Source organism: Candoia aspera, chromosome 1, assembly GCF_035149785.1.
Source record: "Candoia aspera isolate rCanAsp1 chromosome 1, rCanAsp1.hap2, whole genome shotgun sequence".
NCBI classification, from domain to species: domain Eukaryota; kingdom Metazoa; phylum Chordata; class Lepidosauria; order Squamata; family Boidae; genus Candoia; species Candoia aspera.
In genome coordinates, this window is record NC_086153.1 from 160,424,508 (window position 1) to 160,452,113 (window position 27,606).

Genomic DNA, 27,606 nt, shown 5'->3' on the forward strand with positions numbered 1-27,606 from the left:
AAACAGCAGGGACTAGTCCAGGCAGTCACCAGGAGTCAAAAACTGACTCGAAGGCACGCAAACACAAACTAAATTATTAGAATTCATATTGCCAAGCTACTCCTTCAGCACTGGAATGCACAGATTACAGGTAGTCCTCGTCTATTGTCCACTCATTCAGTGACCACTCAAAGTTAAGACGGTGCTGAACAAGGGGTACTTATGTCAGGTCCTCATAGCTGCAGCTGTCACAGCATCCCTGCGGTCACGTGATTGCAATTTGGCTGCTTGGCAACCAGCTTGCAATTACAATGTCACAGTGTCCCACAGTCATGTAATCACTATTTGCAATCTTCATTGTCAGTGTCGGACAAGCAGTCAGTGGGGAAGCCAGCAGGAGGTTGCAAATAGCAATCCCATGACCGTGAGCTGCTGTGACTGCACAGGATTTGCCTAATGATGGCAACTGGGACTGCCAGAACTGCTGTCATAAGTTGGTGCAGTCACATGACATCACACCTTACAACTGTGTTGCTTAGCAACAGAGTTCCTGGTCCCAATTACTGTTGGTAAGCAAGGACTACCTGTATTAACTTACATGTTGAACTGAACTAAGGCAGACATAACTGTAAACAAAGCAATTATTGTCAGAACTTGAATAAGCTTTCCTCTTGGTTACAGGAAGTCAGAAAGAGTTTGTCTTTTTCTGACAAACTAAGTTAATTAAAAAAGGGACGCGGTGGCGCTGCGGGTTAAACCGCTGAGCTGTCGATCGGAAGGTCGGCGGTTCGAAACCGCGCGGCGGGGTGAGCTCCCGTTGCTCGTCCCAGCTTCTGCACACCAAGCAGTTCGAAAACATGCAAATGTGAGTAGATTAATTGGTACCGCTTCGGCGGGAAGGTAACGGCGTTCCGTGAGTCATGCTGGCCACATGACCCGGAAGTGTCTATGACAACGCCGGCTCCAAGGCTTTGAAACGGAGATGAGCACCGCCCCCTAGAGTCGGACACGACTGGACTTTACGTCAAGGGAAACCTTTACCTTTACCTTTAATTTAATTAAAAGGCATAAGATTTCATGAGCTGCAGTTTATGCCTTTTAATAGAAAAAGTGCTACCAGGCATCTGATGAAATGAACTGCAGTTCACGAAATTGTGTGTCTTTTAATAAAATTTGTTAGAAGAGGTGCTATTGGACTCCTGAATTTTAATTACATTGCTTGTAATTTTTAAGTAATTGTTTATCCTTTTCTCTTTCTCATATAGTATTTCAACTCAAGAAGTTGTCAACTAATACTTGGAGCAGGTGCTTTACAAGTGGTTGGCTTGAAAACAATAACTACAAAGAATTTAGGTACGGGTCTGGTTTTCAAACATTCTGTGGTTCTGTAAATTCTCCCTAAGGTTTTTGAAGGAAAAGGTCCCCCATTTTTCAGGGGTATATTTTAAATTTTGGCTTACTATAATGTTTTCTTATGAATTTGTTTATGGCAGATAGATAAAAGTGTTTGAATGTTATAATTGGGCCTTAGAAAAGTAATTGAAAAATTCAGTTGATAAAATGTGGTTCGTTCTGCCTAAAATGTTTCCTTCAATACTGTTCTCTAACGGCAATTATTAACCCTAACCCTCTTTCTCTAATGGAAATTAACCCTAACCCTCTTTCATGCAGATAGTGGACATGTTTCTATGGGTAGTCCTCACTTAACAACAGTAATTGGGACCAGAATTTCCATCACTAAGTGATGCGTTTGTAAAATGCGATGTCATGTGACCATGCTGCTTAGCAATAGCAGTTCTGGCAGTCCCCAGTTACCATCGTTAAGCAAAGCACCCCAGGTCGTTAAGTGAGGACCTCATGTGACTGCAGCTTCAGACTTCCTGCCAGCTTCCCCATTGACTTTGCTTGTGGGAAACCGGCAGGGAAAGTTGCAAACCGTGACTGCGGGATGCTGCAGCGGTTGGAAATCCAGGCCAGTTGCTGAGTGCTTGGATCATGATCACATGACTGCAGGGGTGCTGTGACACCCGGAACTTTGAGGACTGCTCTTAAGTACCACTCATGCAGTGCCATCGTAAGTTCAAACTGTTGTTGAACAAGTGGTCGTTAACTGAGGACCTCCTGTACAGCTTGTACAGGAAAAGGTCTCTTAGTATAGAGCGACAAACTCTTCTATTGTGATTTTCCTTTTGTTGTTTCTGTTTTTAGCTCTTTCATCACGCTGCCTACAACTCATAGTATACTACATTCCTGTTATCAGGGCTCATTTTGAAGCTCGCCTGCAGCCCAAACAGTTCAGCATGCTTAGGCGTTTTGACCACATTACCAAGGTATTTTTCCAGTCACTTTCTGACTTAAATGTTCTAAAAACCAACAAGAAATGCATTTAGGCTTCTCATAGTGTGTTGTGTGTGCTTCCTAGAGAAACATGGACAGCAGTGCCAATGCTTCCAGCCCAGAGATGTGCTTTTGAGCACATAGAACTTACTTCTCATTATATCCTGTTTTAAGTGAGACAGTATTCTGTCTTCCTGCTAGGATTTTGGTATCCATTCAAGGATTTAGGTGAGAAACAGAGGCTTATTCACTTTCATCCAAATGTCTTGGCAAGTGAGAAAAGATTCCCTGCTCCTACAACCCTCCACCAAAAGTAGAGAGCTTGGAAGAGAGCAGTTATTTATCTCATTTGTTTAAAGTTTGGAAAAGAAACAGCCAAACATTTGAGGAAAAGGCAGTTTTGTATACTTTCTCTAACAGCTTAAGAATTATATTTTGCTTTTTCCAAACTGCAGTTCAGGTAAATAAAAACTCATCAAACATGCATCACAGGACTTGCAGGAGTTCCAAGACAAGAGAAATGGTGGTTCAGAGAAGCAGAAACTTGGTTAATAAGCCAAAAACCACCCAGAGTCCCCCTTTCTTGGGGGAGATGAGTGGTAATAGAAGTTTGAAGAATAAAATAAATAAATAAAATAAAATAATACCTGAGGATAGATATAAATAAGGGTGTATAGCAGCCCAGCATAAATAAATAAATAAAGGAGGGGCATAATAAAGAAGTTGTTTTTAGTTTTACTTTGTGCTTTATAGATATTATCAGAAGTCTGGCTTAATATGAATAATAATCATGTTTTTAATTGCAGGATTACCATGACCACATAGCAGAAATTTCAACTAAACTTGTAGCCATAATGGATAGCTTGTTTGACAAATTGCTCTCCAAGGTAATAATTTGAGGATGGAATGTTGCTGCTTAATTTGTGAAGTTCCTCATTTTGCATGGAACTTGGAACTGATACTCGAGTTACATTTTTCTTCCTCTTTTCTTTTAACTTTCTTGGCAGCATGTGCCAGGAGATACTGTTTGCCCTCAAAAATTAATTATCCATGTACTATTGCTTCATGCCAGTAAGATTGTTATCCTACCCACAGACATAATCTCTATTTTTTAAATCCGTTCAGTTGTTTCCAATTCTCGGAGACTGCCTGGACAAGTCCCTGCAGCTTTCCAGGCAAGATTTTTTGTAAGTGGTTTGCCCTTGCCTGCTTCCTAGGGCTAGGAGAGAGGGTCTGGCCCAAGGTCACCCAGCTGGCCTCATGCCTCAAGCGGGACTAGAACTCCTGGTCTCCCGGTTTCTGGCCTGGTGCCTTAACCATTATACCAAACTGGCTCTCATAGCCTCTATACTTCCAGCCTAAAACAGGGAGGGTAAACCAATTCTTTGAGTATTTGTGGAACAGTGGCTGCCACAATACCAGCTTCCACGGAGCATCACTCACACCTACGACTCACAGACTATTCTGATTGCAGTGTTCTCATGCGAAAGAGACATGGAGCCAGTGTACTGATGCCATCCTTTTGGATAATCTCTGCTCCTGTCCCTTGTGGGGTAAATGGCACAGCAACCCTATCTCATAATAAGGGTTCATTTGACCCAAGCTGCAGAAAACAGTCATGTAGCACTATTTTCGCATAACTCCTAACTGCCTTGGTAAGAGGACTGCACAAAGGAGAACAAATTGGGGATAAAAATCCAGAGTGAGATGAATGGCGAAATTACTACAATGACCCTATTCCCATCTTTTCCTCCCACAAATAAGATGTAGTCAAAATCCAGAAGACATATTCAGTGACCCATACCCTGTCTGCATTTTCAGTATGAAGTGAAAGCTCCCGTACCTTCTCTCTGCTTCAGGAATATTTGTAAGCAGATGGCAAAGATGCATGAAGCAATATATGACCTGCTTCCCGAGGAGCAAACACAGGTGCGCCCTTTAGGATGGGATGGTTGATTGATTGCTGCTGTGGAACTGACAGGAATGTTTAAGAGATGTAAAATAGAGTCATACTACACAATATTAATGGCATTTTAAATACTCTGCTCTACTGTTGAATGATACATAATGCATAACATGTAGTAAAAGTGGAAGTCAGAATGGGAAGTGCTTTGATTAATCTGAAATGTTGCTGCAAGAAAAATCTTAGTTATGAAACTTTTTAGAATGGGAAGATAATGGGATTGGTGTCTTTTCTCTGGTTTTTCCAAATACAGTCTGTTGTTTATTTTAAATTCCTTATCTAAGAAAATCTATTTTATTACTCTCTGTATGTTGGTAGATGGATTCATTCAAATCATAAAATAGGTATATCCTTGGATCATTGGTTTTAACTAAGTTGTTATATTACAGCTCATGTGTGAATATTGACAAAACATTTCTACTGGCAGCACATAAAATTGAAGTATTGAAAGCTATTCTCATCCTACCGTAGCTGATCTTTGGCAAACTTGTTTCTCCAAGGGGCATAAAAAGTAGATATGCAAAATGACTAGATGCAGCGCTTCAGATTTGATTCTAAAAAGGTGCTTCTGAGCAAGCAAGAACATGAATAGGACTTGTCTGCAGTTCTTTAAAGCAGTCATACCTTTTTCCGGGATTCGCAGAGGGCAGATAACACTGCAGAACTCTAAAAATAACGCCCTTTCTGTGACATGGTACCAAACAAAGCAATTTCCATTGACCTTTTTGTAAGAACAAAAAAATAAGCATCTTATGGTACTATTAATATTATTAAAGCTTTTCTGGATCACTGTTCACTTCATCAGATGTGTCTGATCTAGTGTTGAGTGAAGAACATTTTGAGCACACAGTTGTTGAGAGGACAAGAGAAGGGGGGGAAGCTGATGTGGAGAAGGTCAGATAGAATTACAGAATTACTGTAGAGGTAGGACATGGATTTACTTAGATCGTGACCATAAACACTTCAGTTCCTGAGAACATTATTTCACCTCAAAATAGTAACACTGATAGCTGAGCTAAAATTCAGTAAAAGGTTCAAAGTATTTTTTCTGGATTAAATATAGACAATACAGACAAATGCTTTTTATCAAATTACATGTTTAATTACTTATTCAGTGTCAGAATATTTGCATCACATCTGACTACTACTCTGTGTAATTTCAACCCTCTTATTTCCTACCGTTTCCCTCCCCCTTCCCTCACAACATAAATCTGCTTCTTTCTCATGTTGTTTCCATTGCAGTAGACTGTCATAGCTGTTCCTCTAGAGAATACTTGTTGTTTAAACTGCAAATTTATGTACAATAACTCTTAGTTTCTGTGCTAGTTATTGATTCTTCAGAAGAATCAACCCCTTTTAATAATGTCTTAACTCTGACTTTTGTATTATCCTTTAGATGTTATTTTTAAGAATTAATGCAAGTTACAAACTTCACTTAAAGAGACAGTTGGCCCACTTAAATGTAGTCAATGATGGAGGACCTCAAAATGGGTATGTTACATAAGATTATTTTTTAGTTTGGGGTACTTATTTTGTTGCAGCATAAAAACAGTTAACACCTTACATATTGTTGTATTTGCCCCCCCCCCTCGGCCACAAACACACTTTTGCAGTAGTTTTAATTTACTTAACTACAGACTGTCTGCCCCGGTGAGACCCCATGTGCAGTACTGTGTCCAGTTCTGGGCACCATAGTTCAAAAAGAGCAGTGACAAATGGGAGCAAGTTCAGAGGAGAGTTGCTGAGATGGTGAAAGGTTTGGAAATCAAACCCTATGCGGAATGGTTAAAACATCTATGTTTTTAACCTACAGAAAATAATGGTTAAATTTTAAGGAAGGAAGTTATAGACATCAGGAGGAACTTCCTGATTGTATGAGCTGTCAGCCAGAGAACAGGCTGCCACATGATCTAATGAGTTTTCCCTTGCTAGGGATCTTTAAGCCGTGGCTAGTCATCTCCAAGATACTCTAGTGCAGCAGTTTTCAGAGTGGATGTACAGAACCTCAGAGTTCTGGGAGGACTTGAATGGTTTCTGTGGGACTAATGGGAAAAAACTCTCTACAAAGGAGTAAGTCCCTTTTGGAGAGGGATTTTTTTCCCCTCCCTGCAAGGGAATAAGTGGGGGAAACCTTGAATACCATCAACCATCTGCTCCCACCTTAAAGTGGCTCTTCCCCCTCACATGCTATGAAACCAGCATTTACAAGTACTCTGTGAAGGAGGCAACTGCCCATCTTTCCTTAGCCACCACTCATGTCTTCTGTCTTCCTATGTGCATGCACACAAAACCTAGCTCCTGTGCAGATGGGTTGCAGTACATAAGCTGCATTAGGCTGTGTGGGAATTAATTTAGGATTGTACCACTCAGCTGGTTGGTTGGCAACCCTGATTGCCCCTAGTGATGGGGAGGAAAGCAGAAAATAAACTTGGACACCAGTTCTTAACATCACAAAATTCTTTCTGACAATTAGCTGGCATGGATACAGTATAGGGAGAGAGGGAAATCAAGGAGAGGTACAGTAGTCTTCAGCCCTGCTGATGGAATAAGCCTGCTTTCCACTTCTCAGTCTATTGCAGGCTGGCAGAGTTTTAAACCCAGCTTTACTATCTGGAGTAACCTATTCTTTGTAGTAAATAAAGAGTCTGTATTCTTGGTAGTAGAATCTGCGGCCTTCCTGATATTTTCGATTGTACCTCCCATATTCCGCTGTTACTATGCTGTCTGGGGATGCTGGAAATTGAAGTCTCAGACACCTACAGCAGGATTTTTTACACTGTGCTTGATGGGATTTTGTGGTCAGGAGGGGGGAGTTCATTCATACCCAGTCAGTTTTCTATCACTAGAGTTTTCCCTCTTGATTAAGGATTCCAAGATCATTATTTTTTAACTAACAGGTTTCATGACCTGAAGAGTTTGAAAAAAACTTCTCTAATGCATCCTGCATTGAGTAAGGGGTATATTTCAATAGGATTATGCATAATCTTGCAGTTATATATTTTCAAAAATTATATACATTAGAGGAAATACAAATATATACTTACAAAAGATGCTACAATTCACTCCTCAAACCTTTTTTGGAGAGTTCCCCATCTCAATACTACATTAAAAATGTATAGGTTGAGGTTCAGAGGATTGCAACAGTTGATAAAAAGTAGATTTGAGTAGAAAAAATTGACCAAATAACAGATGGGCTCACAACTCTTAGTATTTTCCTTTGCCTTATTTTATGCCTGAAAAACTGATTTTTTTTCTAAGAACATGACCAACAGGTTATACTATTTACTAAATGCTTTATATTCAAATATACAGATTCCAGCACAAAACACAAGGTATCAGGCTTAGAGCAAATGGACTTAACATTCAACATACAATTAAATAGTATCAGTGTCTACCTGGTTTGAAAATGTATTTCCTGAATGTATATTTCTGTTTTGCATAGATTGGTCACAGCCGATGTAGCTTTTTACACTGGAAACCTCCAAGCATTGAAAGGGCTTCAGACTCTAGATTTAAACATGGCTGAAATCTGGGAACAGAAGAGGTGACTATCTAACAACATGCCACTCTGCGCTGGAGTGATTTCTTCTTTGCAGAAGATGGATCTTGCATACTGAAGAAGAAACTCTCTTGAAATTGTTAGAACTTAGCTATAGGAATGATTTGGGGAGAATCCTTTTCACAAGAAAAGCAACAGCAGTTCTTTGCGCAGTTTCTTCATTCTGTCTGGAACCAGACTCAGGTTTCTTTGGACCAAATCCAAAAGAATTCATAGCTGTAACACAGCTGTTGTCTAGAGAGTGCTCTGTAAATCTTTATATTAAAAAGATGCTTTGCATTTCCTCTAGTGCAATGAAATTCATGTGGTGTCTCACCTTATTTAATGATGGTAGAGTTTGAAAATTCTTGCTGTTGAATTCTTGAAAATGTTTTCACTATAAAACTATACTGTTAAATTATTTTTTTACAGATGTTTCTATAAATTCTTGATTACCTACATAGCTTTGGATTTGTTAAGGTGCATTCATGTTCCAAAGTATTTTTTCCAATTGAATTACATACTCTTATCAAGAAACAATATTTTAAATATTTCCTGTATCTTACAAATGAAGTTGTAGAGCTTGCCCAGTTCTTATAAGGGCAAGCTGAAAAGGCAGTTCAAGCATATTCGTTGTTTATTTAAGGACGGAGATTACAATGGCATAGATAGGCCAATTTCCATGTAACATTTACCTCCAATTCTTTCCCACCCACACACTCAGTTAAAATATTTCAAGGGTGCATAGTCATAACTATACCCATAAAAGCAACAGTATAAGGGGTATTAATTTGTAACATTTTTTAATGCTTTCAGGCTGGTACCTGCCTGTTATAAAGTAATGAAGTGCCTGTGTATTTCACCTCACAGCATTTTTATCTAAATCCAGTGAGTGCCTACTCTTGTGATGATTATGTACGACGATAGTCCACCATGTTTTGTGTGCCTATGACTTCTTTCAAGCAGGCATGCCTATCTGTTAACATTAGCAGAAATCACTGTCAATCAAAATAAAACTGTTAAAATGAACTGTTTAAAAGACCAACTTATTTACTAACATTACTACCAACAAAAAACAATATCCAGATGGGGGGCTTGATAATCTTTATTTCAGTACCTGTACAGACGTAACATTTATTTCCTCCTTTGTCTCAACACATTATTTTATTCTGTTAATATGAGTACAAGGAAGAGGGCAATCTGTTCCATATTGAAAAGTAAACTAATGCTCTTAAGTGGTAACACTATAGATGTGGGATGAGAAATCACGATTCAAATATTTCGGGTATCTTTTCTTTGAGTAAACACAGGAGAATACAGTCCAAGTGAGGGGGGTGAAATTGCTGTGAGTAGCACAGTCTGAAGTACAGAAAGGCAAGTAACATTTTAGGCATACCTGCTATAGTAGCAAAACTACTACATAATGTTAATAGTTAACAGCGCATTGTTTCACGGCTTTTTCTGGTACAAGCAGTTCAAAACTCACTGAAAATCAGCAGGTTAAACTTCTCACACAAGAGCTGCTTGTCTTTAAGACAAACCATACTGCACTTTAGGTTATATTAACTGAATTACACAGTCATTTAAATGTTTGCCTCTCTGAGTTTTCTCAGTTAAAGGGGATTACAGAAATAATGCTGTAAGAACAGCGAACAGATTGTTTGTATACAAAGGTGATGCCTATACATTCTTCCACTTGTGAAACCGTCTACATCACATGAAATTCACAGCCGCTCAGTGGTCTAGGATCCGGAGATTGCCAGAGACTATTTTGTTTTCCAGAACTGCTCCAGGAGGGATGTCAATCCTGTCACCATGGTTTGCAATAATTATGACGGTTCCCTATATACAGAAAGTAAGAATGTCCCAATGAGCTGCCTAAGGACAGAATCCTAACATTTAAGTTTATATTTCATTAATTCTGAAGCAATCACATCTCATAAAGAACTCTTTACATTTATCCTATAACTTCTAACAAAAACACATGCTAAATGTTTAACTACAGAAATTCCAACCCATATGCAGGTAGCGTTTGATAAATTAATGTCATGTTTCACAGAACTGTTCAGTTATATTTGACAAATGCATGAGTATTTAATTGCAGACTTAAAATGCTTTCTAAAATTAGCAGAGTTGGAGCTTCAAGCAATTAAGAACTTACATATCTGAATCCAAGATTGTGGTTAACTAAGGAGACAGTGGTTTTTATAGCGAAAAACCTTTTATGACTCCCAACCAAACTGCAGAAAGAAATATTCTTGGCTATTAATTGCCAACCAATTTTCCCTTGGGGTCTCTTCCTGAGGGATGAACCTAAAGCACTATAAATCTTCGAGAGATCAACATCCTTCTCTGAAGCAGCTTACAGCACGCAACTCTGAGGAGAACCACTCATGCAGAACTTTCAGGTTTTCATCTTAAGTGTTTTCTTCTTAGTAGATCTTACTCATATATCCTGAATTTCTGAATTGCTTCTTTCTGAACCACTAAAATTTCTCTGACTGGGATTTATGACCTTTTTCTACATCTAGGAGGACAGCTTATTTAGCTAATTAATTTTCTACACTACCTTTCGTGTTCCTCCTTTTTTGATTGATCAACGGCTGTTTTTGTTTCAGTAAAATTCAAAACTTCAAAATGTATCTACAACAGCTAATTTGAAAGGGACAGTCAACAGCAAGGGTTTTTTCCAATCCTTTTTTTTTTTTAGAAACCCAAAGGGAACACTGCTTTAATTTAAAACTATCAACGATGCCATTATACTATTGCAGACACCTGCAAGTCTTAAAGAGCCATGTGAGCACTGGTCCCTTACAGATTAACTATGAAAAACAAAGGTCATGTGTTTTGTAAGGGGCTGCCAAAAGTTCCATTGGGTCCCTGAAGGGCACATACTTGAACAAGTCCCTGCTTTAAGTACCTGGGATATGTGCTATGTTATTCATGGAAGCAACACACTCTTATCTCTCAGGTTGCTTTGAATGCTCAGAAGGGTTCAGCAATAAGCCCTCCATGGCATGGGGCCAGATAATTTGAGAGACCACCTCTCCCCAGTTACGCCTACCTACCCCATCATAGCTGGCAGAAGAGGCAAGTTACAGGTCTACAAAGAAATGTCATCTGACAGGACCCAGGAAGAGAGCCTTTTCTGCCACTCTTTTGAAGGTCATTCCCCCCCGCCCCCGCAACAGGTTAGACCGGCCCTGACCCTGCTGGCCTTTCAGAAAGCTCTCAAGACATGGTTTTGTTGTCATGGGGATCCAGTGGTGATATGGACGTACTCTTAGTCATTGTATGGATTGCACTCTCCTGCAAATTAAGTTTTAATAGTTTTAATTGGTTTTTAATGGTTTTCATTTTGGTTGTTTATTTGTAACTATTGTTTTCTGTTTTTAAGTATGTGAGCTGCCCAGATTCACATATGTGAGATGGGTGGCTATATACATCGAAAAAACAAACAAACAAACCTCTCTTTCTCTAGAGGGGCCTAGTATGTAACAGCTGCTTTGAAACTTTCTGAAACCAAGACAAAGGCACAACATCTCCATGGAGCACAGTTAAATCAAGGTGTCAATTACAAGAAACTGGTAAGAGTTGAAACTGGCTTCCTAAGAAAGCTATTTCAGGTAGCAAAATATGTGCCTAATGTTACTCTGATTAGATGCTGGGATTATAAAAATCAAAATAGAGGTTTGGCTATGTGCTCTCAAATACTGGCTAAAAGCTCACTTTCAGCCCCAAGGTCTGGTACATCTTATTGCACCAAATAATCATTACTCTTCTTGGAAATTACATAAATCTCACATAGTCAAGTGAGATGCTGATGCACTTGGAACAATGTCTGGCAATGACAGCTCATATACAAAGAATTCTTGACATAGAATTACAAACAGACTATACCAAGATGTCTCTTAGAGCTCAATTGGGGCAGAGCTAATTCCATTTTAAACCAGAATTATATCTGGCCCAATTCACAAATAAGGAACTTTGGAAGGCCTATACACTATTGCAGTTTAAGATCTTGCCATCAGCAATGTTGGAGGGTAAACACCCCCAAATTCCCTATGTGGAAATGTTTTGTTCCTGAAAAGATGGGAATACTGAATCACAGGATCATATCCTGCTATAATTTTTACCAAGACACCCACAATGAGTTACTAACACCTTTTCTTAGTCCATTTCCAGGTCAGACAGAAGAAGTGTATGTGCAGCATTTTTGGCAAATAAAGAAGCTATCTTGGATAATGTTAACTGTTGGGACTTTTATATTTAGCCCGTAGAATGTAGCCTATAGAATTCATACATTGTTGACAACAAAGTAGGATATGGATGACTACAGGCCTTTTTATCATGCATGCAACATTATAATTTGTATTACATACTGTATTTTTTTTAATGAAGTCTGACCCATAATAAAGTTTTAAATTAAGATTTAAAATTGCTTTTCTAGTACAATTATATAGCTAAGAATTTTATTAATTTGGAGATACTTGAATTTTATTAATTTGAAGATACTTGCCTTTGGATATTACTATTTTGTTTGCTTTAACCAGATACATGCTACTCAACTTGTCTGAACTAGTTTGATCTGATTCCCTTTTTACTTTCTCCAATTTCCTTAATTTTTTTTCTTTTAACTACAAAAATAAGCTCCAACATAAGGAATGTTTATTTTAAAGGACATGTTTAGTTGAAATAGAATGAACTGTAATGAATGGAATTCATCTTTTAATATGTGAATCCACTGTTCAATATCTGTTTAGTTCAATATGCTTAGAAGCTTTCTTTATGCCCATTCCCTTCATACTGTATTATCTGGTCATATATCTGTTTTAAGTATATTGAGCTTTCTTTTTTCTGATTTCTTTTAATGTTATAATTTGCTTTGATTCAATTTAATGAGAAATTCTAGCATAAGATTACTTTTCACTTTTTTCAAAATGAATAAATGGAAACATAGTAAAGAACAATCCAAATTGGAAGAAGCCCAGCCTAATTCCTCTGCTTCTTTTCCCCAACTTAAAGAATTTCTTATACCAAGTTGCATACAATGGAAGATAATCTTTCTTAATTAATTTAACCACAATAAGATTTGGAAGCAACATTTGATTCTCTCAAGGTTGACATTAATAACAGATCTGACAAATTAACAACCCAAGTAGACATCAGGATAAAGAAATTAAAGAACTGCAGACAAGACATCTGCAACTGAGTTTAGAAGTCTCAGACACCTGAACAAACTGGATGCTAAATAAGAACAAGCAGAAACAGAATCACACATTCATAAAAATAATAAAGGCGGGATAGAAAATAAAAAATAAATACAGAAAAATAAATACATAAAAACAACTTAAAATTCAGAGGTCATACGGTAAGATCTAGAAATGAAAAATCTACTTAAAGCTTATCTCAACTTGGACATAGATGAAACTACTGTTTTTGCTGGCGCACATATGCAGATACAGCACAAAACAGCTTTTGAACCAGCTGTGCAAACTTGCCAAAGATGTGGCTGCTGTAGCAATTCAAAGTGAAGTGCTACATCTGCACTCACACATACTGCACAACATGGCTTCTGACTGTTCTGTGCAACTCTATTTAACTAAGTAATTGTAAATATACAATTAACTAATTTTAAAGGAATGTACTGGATCCCCAATATCAAATGGATATTGCAAGAATGTATCAATGAATCCTAAAGACATTGGCAGATTTGGTCAAATAGTGTTTCTGAGAATGCAGCATTTCCTGCATGTTACTGAAGTCTATAGAGCTTGGAATCTTTTTTTCATTTTAACTATATGACCAACCTTTAATGCAACATGTTTCCCAAAAGTGACATCTCCTGAAACAGTTAGATGATCCAGCTCGAGCATATCTGGGATACTTTCAAACCTCCTCAGGAAATCCTGAACCTTTTAAAAAAATGAGAATGTAAAGGGTCAGGTTCATGTGTACAGGAATCTCTCAGTGTACATTCGAAGAATTATACTGCAAACCACAGCACAAAGTTATTGATTTGGAAAACACAAGGCCTGAGGGAATGTTACAATTTTTGAATCTGGAACAAAGCTTGATCTGCAGCTCATTTAGAGCCATACAGTGTTCACCGCTTTACCTGTAACTCTAGGTTAAAATGTTTGTATTTCATATAGTTCTTTTAACTGTCCTACTTGTTCTGATCCACATCTAAAGATGATTAAATTATTTTATCCACCATAGCTGAATGGGAAGATTGAGTGCTTTAAGGAAGGCAGAACTATAATGAACAGATAAAAGTGGAACGGAATAACTTGCTTTATATCAAAGCTTTCTTTAAGGAGCGTGCGAAGGCACCAATGTTACCCTTCAGGCCCTGAAAGCAAACTAGTGAAAGAATCCCAGGGCAACTTTGGAGGATCAGTGGCCTCAACCTGGCCTCCCAAACTTCTGGAAGCTTGCAAGACGCTATTCACTGGAAGGACCAGGGATGCTTGTTTTTCAGCCTGGTTTTGGGGGGACCAGTAGAGTGGGCATGAGAAGGGGAAGCCTCTGGGAGGAAACTATCTCCATTCTTAAAATTCCCTAAATCAGGCCAAAATCTAATATATTCTGGGGTTGCTGGGGGAGATACATGGTCCCATGTTGCCCACCCATTTTAAAAAAGGCTTACTTGTGCTTGAAATAAGTACTTAAAATCCAGCTGTCTATAAAATGGACTGCAAAAGTCTGGTCTGGAGGTTTATCACAGAATGGTTAACTAAATTTTGTGAAGCCGCCCAGTGTCATCTGGAGTGGAGTGGTCAAGAAATTAACTAACTAAATAAGTAAATAATCACAGTAAATACATCCAAGAAGGAATAGAACTGTTAAAATCAGTAGAGTTACTATATAATATAGATGCAAATTGGCCTTCTGCACTAATCAATACCCGCAGATTGCAGAGTTTCCTCTGTATTCTCACAAGATTTCCAATCAGATCAATCATAACCTTTAATCTTACTATTGTATTTTAATCCTACTACTCCATTAGAGAATTGTTAGCTACTCAAGAGTCTCAGGATATAAGCCCAAATAAATAAATCAACGTATTACATGCAGTAAATTAGACGGTGCTTCAATAACTGATCTCAAACACTAATTCTGTACTGCTAGTACCAACGTGACTCAGAAGAAAAAGGGTAGCAACTCCTAGATAATCATATGTAGAGAGCATTCTAGGACACTATCAGTCTTACTCCTGGTTACTTAAGGGTAATTAGTAAGAGCTATTTTAACTAGCTTGTAGATTGAATGTTTGCTTCCATACATAAACATTTTTGTTCAATTACTATGTTTACCTTGGTGAAAGAGCTCCCCAGCTTGACCAGTGGTACAGTGGGAAATTCCCGTTTCTCACTCATTGTTAAAGACCCAGCATTAAGGCTGTATAGGTTAGACATCACAAGTAGAAGATCAGACGTTGTCTTGACCGGCAAGAAACGGCTACGGGGAACATTTATTCCCAAAGAGTTCTCAAAACTTTTAACAGCAGCACCAACTGCAGTCTCCAGTTGAATCACATTTAGACCACCATCTAAAGTCTGGAAGAGAAAGTGTTCAAGTTCATGGGTTATGCCAGCTGGCTAAGTTTCAGAGATTCAGTTCAATTGAACTTGAAATTTCTATTTGCTAAACCTGAGATCAAAGTGTTATTCTCATGAAAAACTGTTATTCCAGTCACAGAGGGTTTATTCAGTGCATACACAGGGGATTTTCTTTGGCCACCATGTATGTGGGAAATGGGAAGCCATGTTTATCTTACATGTCCCTTGCCTGCCAGAGTCCTCCAAACAAGCAAGGAACATTAATTAGATGCTTTTGTTTCATGACCAAATGCTGAAGCAAGCTGGACAGGAATATGAAACTGAGCAAAGGTTTCCTATTCTGATAGACCAATGTGCCCTTCTCACAGTCACCCACACCCTAGTCACCTCCCATTTGGACTATTGTAATGGGGCTGCCCTTGAAGAGTATCCGGAAGCTTCAGTTGGTTCAAAATGCAGCAGCCCACAGAGTTTTGCACAAGTCTAGATTTGCACATGTGTCATCTCTTTTGGAGGAGCTGCATTGTTGCCGATTTGCTTCCAGATCCAATTCAAGGTGCTGGTTATCACCTTTAACGCCCTACATGGCTTGGGGCCTGGTTATTTGAAGGACCACCTTTCCCCAGGTACATCAGTCTTCTCCACTTTTTATCCAAGGAGCTCACAATGATAAAGAAATAAAAGAGAAAAAAATGAATAGTATAATTGGTTTTCTCATCTGAACTATATTACCCAATACATGATTTTGTTGGAGTTCTAGGTCCAACAAAACAAGAAGGAAGTTAATTGATTGAAAATTCCTAGAAATCAACCCAAGATACAATTTAAAGGTTTGTGTCCCAAAAATAAAGGTTTAATGGTGATTTTATCCCACTTATAAATGGAATAAACAGATCTACAAAATGAAAATGGTACATTTTCAAGATAGGTTTATCTGAAAATTTTATATGTAAATTTTAAATAAAAGATCATAAACCTTCCTCCAAGAATAAACAGACTAAAACAAAATCAAGTATTACAGAAACACTAAAGATTACTAATGTGCTCTTGAAATTATCTTCCAGCTTGATCTGATATAAAGTACTAAAAATACTGTTTTGAAGACAGGATAGCCATGCATGTCTTTGAAATACTTCTCTAGGTGATCAGCTCAAGAGGATGTATTTTTATATTTCCAATTTCTCTTGAACTTTCCATAATGATATTCTCACCACAATTGAAGATTTCAATTATTTTCAGGCTTACCTTTGGATTGACAATGATTTCCATATCAATAGCATTCTGTTCCTGCAGCCTTTTAATTGCAGATAGTGAAACCCATAGGTTGTTTGTGTTGAATATTTTGAATTTTGAAACAGACTTGAATTCATCGACATGTGCTTTTGGCACCTGAGCTATTTCTACTAGCCTCAGTTTGTTTTCATACTGTGTAAGCGTACCACCCTAAAAAATAAAGCCCTTTATTAAATAGAAATCTGTGACAGTGCCCAAGCTAACTTCTAAACAAAATGCATATCTTTGGTTCAGCTTGAGTTAACTGGTGCAAGAACAGTTAGTTGGTACCATTGGTTTCAATGAGATCTAGTTACAACTACTTTAGGTTTAGAAACTCATGTGTATTTTGCCATGACAGAATTTAGTTGAATGTTGTAAAAGATTCAACATTGGACAAAAAGTTGCTTTTATTTTATTTTATTTTTCTCACAGCAATGTAATGTAATTCTGCTTGGAAGTATGCTATATTGAGTCCAATGGGGCTCATTTCCCATACTGTTTTCCCTTACGCACTATAACATGCGATATTCAGAATCAGGATACTACATCTTAAGAGACGCTGTAACTTCATGCATAAATAGTTTTCTTTTTAAAGAATTACACTTTTTAAAAAAACTGTATATCATTTTGGAAGTGTCTCCTAAAAAGCAATTTGAATAAAAATTAAACATTTTTATGAGGTATTTTCCCAGTCAGTATCCTCTCAAATTATGTCTTTCATAATAAATACTCAGGAGAACCTCAATGGAACATGGTATGAAAGGGCAAAAGTAGTGAATTTCATAGCTATGGAACAAGCAATATAAAACAGTAACAGAAACAATCTCAGCAGTGGAGGAAGGTGGAAAAGGAATGAGCAATTCCAGAGTGAGAATGTGTAACTAATGAATCTCTGTCAGTAAGAACGTGTCTTGTTTCCTGCCAGAGGAAAGGACCTGCAGACCTGGTTCACAGGCTGGGGGTGTGTGTGTGAGAGAATTACATTTCTAGAGGACTGCTTTGTTGCAAATGGGGAATGTAATGGGTTTAGCAATCCTTGTAACTAACCTGAAGTATACAGATTTTACCTATGCTGAAATAAATTGAATTAAATATTTTTACCTTAACATCTGCCCTTGTTTTATTGGTGACCTCCATAACAAATTCACATCGTTTTCCATTTGGTGAATTCATGAGGTGATTAAGGATATAGAGATCAACAGTGGCCCCAAGGTTATCTATGTTGGAAACAAAAATATATTCCTTCCCCTCTCCAATAAAAGTATCCAGCAATCCAGAATTATAGAAACTTGCATAGATGTCTCCATGGCCAGGGGGATACCAAGCCTCTGTGTTCTCTCCTGAGTAAGATACATCTTTTGCTATTGGAAGTAAAGACTCCTTATTAATTCGAGGATACCTGGAAAAAAAAAAATTAAGCCACCAGGATAGCAGCTGAAATATTAGGTGAGGCACTAATGGATCTACTAGAGAAATATGCAATACCTGGAGTGAACATCAAACATTTGTAGTTACTTACTACAACATGTTTATGAAACTGAAGGCTCATATGTAGTTTATAACTGAGAACTGTAATTTTAAAAGGCAATTTAAAATACATATAGGGCTAGAGTTACTAAAAATGTATCTGAGAAAAGCTGTTTTTTTTAATGTGAGAGCTGTATCCAGACTCTTCAAATATCCCAGAAATCTAAGGGAAAATATGTGAGAAAAAAATGATCTCAGCTATCTGATTCAGCAGAAACAAGAGAAAACTAGGAACCTGCAAAATATAATGAATACACAGCATTATTCTTCCTCTCCGACCAAATGCACTTTTTCACGAGGGGATTGCAACACAGGATACTCAGCAACATCCCATAAGCGTAATGGGAAGAACTGTCTCAAAACCCTCATTCTCTCAACTACATCTCATTTACAATTTTCTTCAGCCTACTTATTTAACAGTCTTCTTTTTTATTTAAAAATTAATGCTTAAAGCCTATATAATAGTCTGAGGTTTTTTAAACATTAATTGTATTGCTAACCGTTTACATAACAATTGAGTGGCCTACTTAAACGCCATTTCTTCAGCAATTACATAACTTTTATGATTAAAAGTGAAATATAAATACCTGCTTTGATTAAAAGTGTAGATTTGCACACCACTATGGCTGTATTTTTGCAAGATTTTTTTTGTATCTTCATCAGTGTTGAAGGAATTCATCAGAACTAGAGGAACATCTGTATGGTAAGTTTTATTTAGATGCTACAAAATAAAGAAAGCATTGCTGATTATTTTCAACATTTGTCTCCTTGTACTAAAATTAAAGATATCTAGTGTTCAAGATATTAAAAATGCATCTTTGCAAATCAACAGTCAGTCAACAGGAAAAATGAACACAGACTTCTAACTCAAACAACTATAGCTAAGATGTTACAACAATTCCTATAAAAATATGTGCTAAGTATAACCCTCATATTTCAGCTTTATATTTGGATCAAAGCAGTTAGATACGGTTAAAATATAGACCCAAATTTAATCATCCAGTACAATCAATCAAGGGCTTTGAATGATAATGGTGATGCCTAACACTGTAAAAATGAATCCCTTATGCCAAAAATTTAGTTTGATTCATCATTAAATATATTTCTCACCAAATGTACCAAGTGTAAAGTTCTTTAAAAAAAACTCTCATGAAAGCAAACTTCTCATCAGTCCTTGTCTACAGGATACTCAAATTAATACTCAACCCACAATCCATTTTAAAATGTACTTGCAGTCACTGGGATGTGATCCTGCAAGGTTGTTTATGCTTTGAAGATCTAATCTGCAAAATTTCATACAGTTGCTGACTGCAGGCAGCAAAATAGAAAAAGTCTTCATTCATACAAAATTGACAAAGCATGGAATGGAAAGCAGAATCAATAATATTTTCACATTCTCTCCAATTTTTTTGTTTTTACAATCTGAGAAACAACAGCAGAAACAAATATTTTCCAAACACTCTTAGACCAATGCTATCTCTGACACAGCCAACACCTCAGGTTCATCATGGCATGAAAATTCATCAAGAGTCCACCATAAACTTCTTGAAAGATCAGTTACTATCGCTGCTTTAATGACCTTCCACCAAACTGATTAATAAGCACCAGTGTAAAAAATTGCTACTTCCCTCGAGCACCGATTAATGTTTCATGGAGATCATGGAAATCAGTGGCTATTTGCCTTGATAGAGTGACTACCTCCGAAGGCCATCTACTGGGAGACTAGTGGGCTTCCTTGTGCAGTTGGTTGGCCACTGTGAGAAAGACTGCTGGACTAGATGGGCCAGAGGTTCAATTCAGCAGGACACTGCTTATGTTCTTATATTCATATAGTTTTTGGAACTGTAATGGCAAAAAAACCCCAAAGGTTCTTTCACTCTATGATAAATTACTGGTTTTGACAATGTCTGTCTGGAAAGGACCAAACGAAACAAGCCTATTTCATCAGCTCTACTAAAATGCATTAATTGGCTTTCTCTTATCTTTGAAATATTTCCAGCTAATATTCAGAAGAAATATTATTTATCTTCAAGAATTTGGGCTTCTTTCTTCTGTATTTTTAAACTACAGGAGGAACTTTAACTTTTTACAGATTGTGTATTATGCTACATTATCTGAAGAATGAGGAAAGCAGTAAAAGAAAAGAGAGAGAGAGAGAGAACTTTCTCAGTACTCTTAATGTTTCATTCCAATTTGCTCTCAGGTGCTCATTTACTACTAGTCATATGCCAAAAAGTAATGATACATCAATATGAAGTAGTTGGATTGATTTTAAGATTCTTAACTTGCTCTGAATTAACAGAAAAATTGCTTTTTTTTCCACTAGCATTTTAGTGCTTTGCAGTGTCTCTCTGTGAATGATACCTACAGATTTCATAATGTGTATTTAATGAGAAGAACCCACATATAAGCTACTCACTTCAATCTGTTGAACTGTTAAATCCAGGAATGTATTCTCATTCCGCACCCCAATGAGACTTTTGGGGCCTTTACATCCCATACTGGTGCCCAAGCCGCCATTGAGTTTCACCACAACTAACTTGTTCAAAACTGAAGCAATGCTATCAGGTAACCCTCTTGCTTTTATCTTCTCATATGGCTGTATCTGAAAGAAAAGCAATAGTTACAAGCATTAAGAATAACTGTATACTCTTTACATTATTTTATTGTAAAAAAAGATTTAAATTTACTGTCTTGATCCATAATTTATTCAGGTAAGAGTCTCATGGTTGCAGTGGTACTTTATGAGAGGTACTACTTTTGCAAAGAACTTTAAATTTGAAATACAGTAAACCTTCAGTTTAACAAACCTTGATTTAATAGTTTTTGGCTACAGAGACAACATTTTCATCTGGATAGCACTGCAGAATTGTCTATATTTTGGGAAATCACTCCAAAGAGAAGTTGATGTTTCCTCTAACCAACGAGTTTGGTTGCTGTCCTGAAATATTTTCTCCCCATTTCCAAGCAACAGCATTTTAGGTTAAGTACTGAGTGGGAGCAAAAGTAAAACTAGCCAACCAAAACTGATTCAATCTCTCTTATTACAAACATACACTGAACATCAGAAAAGATGATGTGACAGGGAACCTTATATTTTTGTTACTTCAGTTCCTGGACACATCTTTTGGAAGCCATCTTTAATGACTCAAAGATAAATGACAGATATTGTCAATGATGGTGACATTCTATCCTTAGCAAAACTGAGCTGCTGTCACATCATGCATGTTGGCTTTCTGTCCTTCAAATGAAAACCTGATTCCTTTCAGGAATTATGGGACAGTGCTGCTTAGTGTTAACTTCTTTAAAATCCCTGAATGAGTCAGAATATATTTAAAAAACAATGAGATCCACAAGAAATTGGTAATTCACATCATGCTGCAACTTACAGAATCTTCTGGAGGTCTTTGGATCTTCCCCCAGTCCACTGATGGTCCTTTTTCTTGTAAGAATCTGTGAAAGAGCTTTTGAAATCCTTCCAGGTCTTTTTTAGTGTGCTGAAAAAGGCAGTTGAAGCAGATTTTTTAAGGTATCAGCCTACGGTGCAAACTCTGCTAACATTTATGCAACGCGGATATATAAGACTATTGGAAATTTTGAGGCAACAGAAATGAAACCATTTCTCTTCCATTTTTGAGGGGAAAATGGAAATTTTGAGTAAAATTAAAATGTATCAATACTTTATAACCTTATTTCAGCTTTCCTTTGCTTTACAGATCTGTGAAGATCATAAATGTCAGGATTGGTCATAAAGTCACTTTATGGACTTTAAGGATTGGTCATAACTGCGAACAGTTGCTAAACGAGGGCTACCTTTAATTTTTTTTTTAATCCATTCAGTTGTGTCCAATTCTCAGACTGCCTGGACAAGTCCCTACAGTTTTTTTGGCAAGGTTTTTCAGAAGTGGTTTGCCATTGCCTCCTTCCTAGAGCTGTGAGAGAGTGACTGGCCCAAGGTCACCCAGCTGGCTTTGTGCCTAAGGCAGGACTAGAACTCACAGACTCCTGGTTTCTAGCCTGGTACCTTAACCATCATACCAAACTGGCTCTCACCTTTAATTATAGAATTTATTTTAAAATGTTTTTTCATTTTAAATGCAAATGGAGCAAGGCTACATGCTACTGGATTCTAAAAAGTGCAGCATCTTTCCTTTTCTGCATCCTTAGAAGCAGCAGGCAAACAAAAATTAACACTGAAAACAAAAGGAATTATCAAAGGTTTATTAATGCAAAGAAAATTGATGGGTTTAGAACTTTATAACTGCCTCAAACAGATTCAGAAAGCAGTAATTTTAAAAAAAGGCTAAGAAAAGGGAGGGCATCCAAGGCTCAAAATACACATATAAAACACTACATAATCAGCTTCATTTTCTAAACCTGAATACAATATCATCATTATCAGCAGTTTCTACTTCTATGTCTTTATCATTTGCAAGGATTTCTGAAGATTTCCCTGTAATGAGGAAAACTATCCTTTCTTATGCTAGTTTATTTCTGGGTTAGATGTGAATATTTTTAAATATATAACAATTCCTTACATATCTAACCATTTTGTGTATCATTTTTTTTTAAAAAAGTCTTTTTTCTATTCCTCCCTCCCATTTCTATGCAAGACAAAATAAAAACAGAAGAATTTTCTCATCAATGGTTAGGCAATAACCATCATAACTTTTTAGCATTATACACACCCGCATGCTAAAAGCTTATGAGTTACATACATACACTCACACCCACCCATGCCCCTTAAAATGCACTTGGCACAGCTTTATTTGTATATAGCTTTATGTATTCTTGCCCATCTACCCTGCTATTAGAGTTGTCAAGCTTGTCAACTCCTTAGGATGTTTCACTGTGAAAAAATCAAGAGGTGTCAACTAAAGACAATGAAGGAGCTGAAAGCAAAACAGATAAGCCAAGTAAGTCTAGAAAAAGTCATATCTCATTTTGTATCAGCTACTCCATCCCCAAATGGAAAGAATGCACAGAAAACTGCTTTCTAAATGACATTGTTTAATATAATTACATATAGTCCTAGAGGCCACATGATGTTTAAGAATAATAAAGTTTTTGAAGTGGCTCCACTTAAAATTCTATAATAATTCCTTTGCTTCTCTGACAAATTCAAGAACATCTGTCTAGATCTTGCACTTATTCCAAATATACCCATATATTTTGAACATCCCCAAAACAGGACCTGCTTAAGCACATACGGTAATTTTGTTCCAGTTCCTACCTGTAGCTCATTCTGTGGTGCAGTTGCAAGTATTTTATCCAGTTCCACTTTCATGGAATATTCCAGTTCTTGCCTAATTGCTTCCTGGAATGGGGAGGTACCAGCCTGAGACATCGCTTTGCTAAAATCTTTAAAAAGACAAAGAAAATGTTTATTGGCAGATCATAGAGAGATGAGAACAAAGTGCCTACAAGATGAAAAAAGAGGTAATTTTAAACTGTCCTTAAAAGCAGTGTGTACCGTATAGATTTATTTTCTACAATATTTTACAAGTGCAAAACAATTCTTCTATTTTGCTAGTCAACCAATGAGCCAGACAAAGAGGATGCACTCTACATCTTGGGCTTGTTATTAATTAACTAGTCATGGAAAAAGTCCCCAAGTAATTGCTCTTTTTTTCTTAAGTTGTCAGACTGTTCTGCATTTCAGCAGCTGAGCATTACTGATTTGCCAAGCAGTTTATCTATTATATAATATCAAACTAGTTTATCTAATAAAGAACCAACAGTGATTTGCCTTGGTAATTAGCTAAAAGTATTAACCTTTCATCATTGACAATTGAAATTGCCCTGTTTCAAGGCTTCCCTTAATCAAGTAAAAACACTGTACTCTTATCTTATTCTTGCAGCTTTTCAATCACTTGTCCCGATACTGGAATTATTTACTGGGGGGGAAAAAAACCATGCACACAATGCACTAGGATGAAGTGCTTTTTTATCTCTTTTAATTACAGTATTCTATAGACATGCATATTGGGAGAAAAGTTTGTCCATCTTCTCTGCTTTGTTTATTTTCATGATAGACAAGTTTCATTTCTTTACAACTTGGAGTAAAAGTATCTCACAGTCTTACAATTAAGGCAAAGGGCTAGAAACCAGGAGTCTGAGAGTTCTAGTCCCACCTGAGGCATGAAAGCCGGCTGGGTGACCTTAGGCCAGTCCCTCTCTCTCAGCCCAACTCACCTCACAGGGCAGTTGTTGTGGGGAAAATAGGAGGAAGGAGTAATAGGTACGTTCACCACCTTGAGTTATTTATAAAAAATAATAAAGGCAGGATATAAAATAAATAAATAAACAAACAAACAAACTACTCTCTTCCCGGCTGGAACCCAGGATGTACAAAATGTTTTGACCATGAAGAATTCCAAGCTCAAAACAGCCGTATTGAGTGTTCCAAGCATGAAACAAAAAGTGTGCTTTCTTCCAAGTGTGAAACAAAACTTGGTATTTTTAAGAGTCATAGTTTTAAGTACATACAAGATTCTAGCTAGAAAAAAAAATCTGACAATCTTTCACCATTAAACAGGGAATTAGCCAAACCTAGCTGGCGTACAGCACAGAAACAATCCAAAATACCAAAGTTCATAAATGAGCAGTAGCACTTTTTTATTTTTCCAGTTCTATGCAAAAGAAACAAAACACAGTGATCTGCTTTTCTCTAATTTATTATATCAATTTGAAACTACATTACTAAGTTTCAGGTAACTCTTCATTGTAAAAAAACAAAAATAACTCCCCCCCATACCTATTAAGTTCCTACCCATTCAGTTGAAGTTACCTGTCTCCCCATCCACTTCCATCCAATCACATGGCCAAATGATTTTCAAGTGCAGCTGGCTCTGTTGCAATGGTTATACAACAGGCATTGTACAGTCCACAATGAATCTCCCAGTCAAATTCTGAGCGGAATCTAAAAACATTGCTAGCTATTGTGGACATTGAGAGATGGTACTAACAGGACAGCAAGCAGGTGTCATCCCTGAAGCAACAATATAAAATCGCACAGTGATCTATCTTAGGTTATTATTTTACCTATTCAAGTCACACTTGTAAAACCCATGCACTGTAGTATGTGCAACATTTGCAAAGCCTACAATTTACTATTATTACAGATAATTCACAACTAACAGAACAGCTCAGAACACAACACAATATTAAGTGAATATACTAGTCAGGTCCCATACTGTTGCTGATGGTTTACGAACATACATTGTACAAGACTATCAGTACTTATAACATATGTATAAACTGTAGGGTTTTCCAGATCTGGAAAGTTTTCAATGAACACATGACTTTTTTTCCTTCCTACGCTTATTTTTTAATGAAGCACTGTATTTTGCTTTTCTAGCTCTCTTTATACCAAATTGACTCTTCTTAAAAAATGAATCAGCAGAATAATGCAAAATCATTTAAATCATTGGTAGCCTCAGAAAAAACATGGTTAATTTTGGATGAAAACTCTAGAAAAAATAGAGTGCCATGTATAAATGTGATTTTGACTCACTCAATGTTATTTTGTAATAAAAAGAAACTCAGAGTGAAGTACCTAACTATCTACAAAGAAAACTGATTGTTTCTACACACAATATTTGCTTTTCATTTTAGAGCCACTTCAGTTCCATATAAGGGCATTTCCAGGTTTTGCAATAACAGCCTAAAGCATTTTTATGTTATGTGTAAATAATTTTAACTTGCTTGGCAACGTTCCTTATATTAGAACACATAACATTTCCCAATTCCAATTCTACTGTAAAGCTTGTATTAGCCATTTTCCTACTAAATGTACAGTTCGGTCTTGCAGGTCAGCAGAATACCATAATATATCTATATTCATTCATTCATTCATTCATTTTCCACCTTTATTATTTTTTATAAATAACTCAAGGCGGCAAACATACCTAACACTCCTTCCTCCTCCTGTTTTCCCCACAACAGCAACCCTGTGAGGTGGGCTGGGCTGAGAGCGCGCGACTGGCCCAAGGTCACCCAGCCGGCTTTCGTGCCTCAGGCGGGACTAGAACTCACAGTCTCCTGGTTTCAAGCCCAGCACCTTAACCACTAGGATACAGTACAAAACTTCAGGTCCTCAAAGCAAGCAGGAATAATTTTTAAAAAAATCAGAAGGCCTGTATGTAATTACAGGATATGGGATCATACGCATGTCTATGAGGAAAAGATGATATTCCTATTGAAGAGGTTTTTTTGTTAACAGTCAGTTCTCAGTTTGCCTGCACATTGTCGAATTATGTCACTTATCTTTTGCTGTTTTAGACCCAGGCATACACATAACACACTCAGCATTATAAGCAAGTTTTGTAATTTTTAAGCTGAATCCACTACTGGCACTAAGAAAGAAGAGAAGGGACATCAGAAACAGTTTTCAAAGGAACTTGAGTAGACTGATATTTATAAAGAAACTTCAGTAGACTGACATTTATAAAGAAACTTCAAGCTTGGTATATGTGTAACAGAAAACTAGACAAGAATCTATAAATTTTGTACAGATGTGAAGCACACTGGTTTTCCACTGTATCTGACCAAAGCAAGAATAATTTGTTGCAAGAAGTAGCTGTTACATTGTAGCTAAATACTTACAATACTAAACACTGTAGGAAGAGAGTATTAGTCTATGGTATCCAAAAATTAGGAGGGTCTGATGGTGCCTTTTAAAACTAATAAGTTTTATTAATAACATACACGTTCATGACCTGCAGCACACTTTGCCATACTCCATTGCATCTGATGATTGCATCTGAAGAGACTAAAATTTATTAGCCTAACCAGACACTATCGGACTCCTTCTATAATACTGGTATCAACCTAACGTGTTGTGGCTTTATTAAAAGGACTAAAGGATTAGTAGTATCTCAGAAGGATTCTCAAAATTCTGTACTAAAAATCATCTGTTCCTTCAAACTATTATAAATTCTTAGGTTTCTTCAACTAGCGCATATTCAGGTTAAACAGCCTTGGAAACTGATTGATAAACAAGACCGTGGCTTATAGCCAATAGTTCTTGTCCGCTGGGAAAGAACTTACACTAATGGAACAAAGTCATCTTCTCCTACCTCTCAAATCTGCTCCAGAGGTTTGACAAGCCATCTAGAGCAGATGGAGATGCATAAAGGATACAGAAAGAACCAAGCAAGAAGCACCACTTCACAAAAGCTCCGCTCAAGTAGCAGTAGATGTAGTCTCTTGTTATCGAAGTACCACTATCATTCAACAAGTGAATCTTCACGAACAAAAGGCACTCTATTATTTCTCTATATGTAGCTCTGTACATGCCATAATTAACACTACATAAGCTAGGAACAATGAATGCTATGCAAGACATCCACTGGAAGCATTTTTACCATTTAAACCAGTTATTAAAACTAATCATAGTTCCAACTATTGAAACTTAATAA

General features: G+C 37.1%; 2 protein-coding genes across 5 annotated transcripts in view; one reads left to right on the forward strand and one right to left on the reverse strand.

Moving 5' to 3' along the window:
- Positions 1 to 8,846, forward strand: part of VPS54 (VPS54 subunit of GARP complex) — a 49,363-nt gene extending 40,517 nt beyond the window's left edge. Inside the window, exons 19-24 of one of the 2 annotated variants that reach the window (XR_010068821.1) lie at positions 1,245 to 1,332; positions 2,188 to 2,309; positions 3,123 to 3,203; positions 4,138 to 4,245; positions 4,707 to 5,770; positions 7,722 to 7,767. Coding sequence is in view for 1 of the 2 variants with exons in the window: in XM_063316831.1 (XP_063172901.1) it covers positions 1,245 to 1,332; positions 2,188 to 2,309; positions 3,123 to 3,203; positions 4,138 to 4,245; positions 5,676 to 5,770; positions 7,722 to 7,827 (600 nt within the window). In the remaining variant the exon portion in view is untranslated. Of the gene's footprint in view, positions 1 to 1,244; positions 1,333 to 2,187; positions 2,310 to 3,122; positions 3,204 to 4,137; positions 4,246 to 4,706; positions 5,771 to 7,721 lie in introns of both variants that reach the window. The other variant, XM_063316831.1, reaches the window with a different exon arrangement.
- Positions 8,847 to 9,147: 301 nt separating this feature from the next.
- Positions 9,148 to 27,606, reverse strand: part of UGP2 (UDP-glucose pyrophosphorylase 2) — a 29,180-nt gene continuing 10,721 nt past the window's right edge. For all 3 annotated transcript variants that reach the window (XM_063316862.1, XM_063316854.1, XM_063316846.1), the window contains exons 2-10: positions 23,418 to 23,545; positions 21,574 to 21,681; positions 20,604 to 20,789; positions 18,772 to 18,905; positions 17,759 to 18,056; positions 16,628 to 16,825; positions 15,137 to 15,379; positions 13,628 to 13,732; positions 9,148 to 9,659 (exon numbers count right to left, since the gene is read on the reverse strand). In XM_063316862.1, the coding sequence (XP_063172932.1) occupies positions 9,552 to 9,659; positions 13,628 to 13,732; positions 15,137 to 15,379; positions 16,628 to 16,825; positions 17,759 to 18,056; positions 18,772 to 18,905; positions 20,604 to 20,789; positions 21,574 to 21,681; positions 23,418 to 23,531 (1,494 nt within the window). In that variant the 5' untranslated portion in view covers positions 23,532 to 23,545 and the 3' untranslated portion in view covers positions 9,148 to 9,551. The remainder of the gene's footprint in view (positions 9,660 to 13,627; positions 13,733 to 15,136; positions 15,380 to 16,627; positions 16,826 to 17,758; positions 18,057 to 18,771; positions 18,906 to 20,603; positions 20,790 to 21,573; positions 21,682 to 23,417; positions 23,546 to 27,606) is intronic.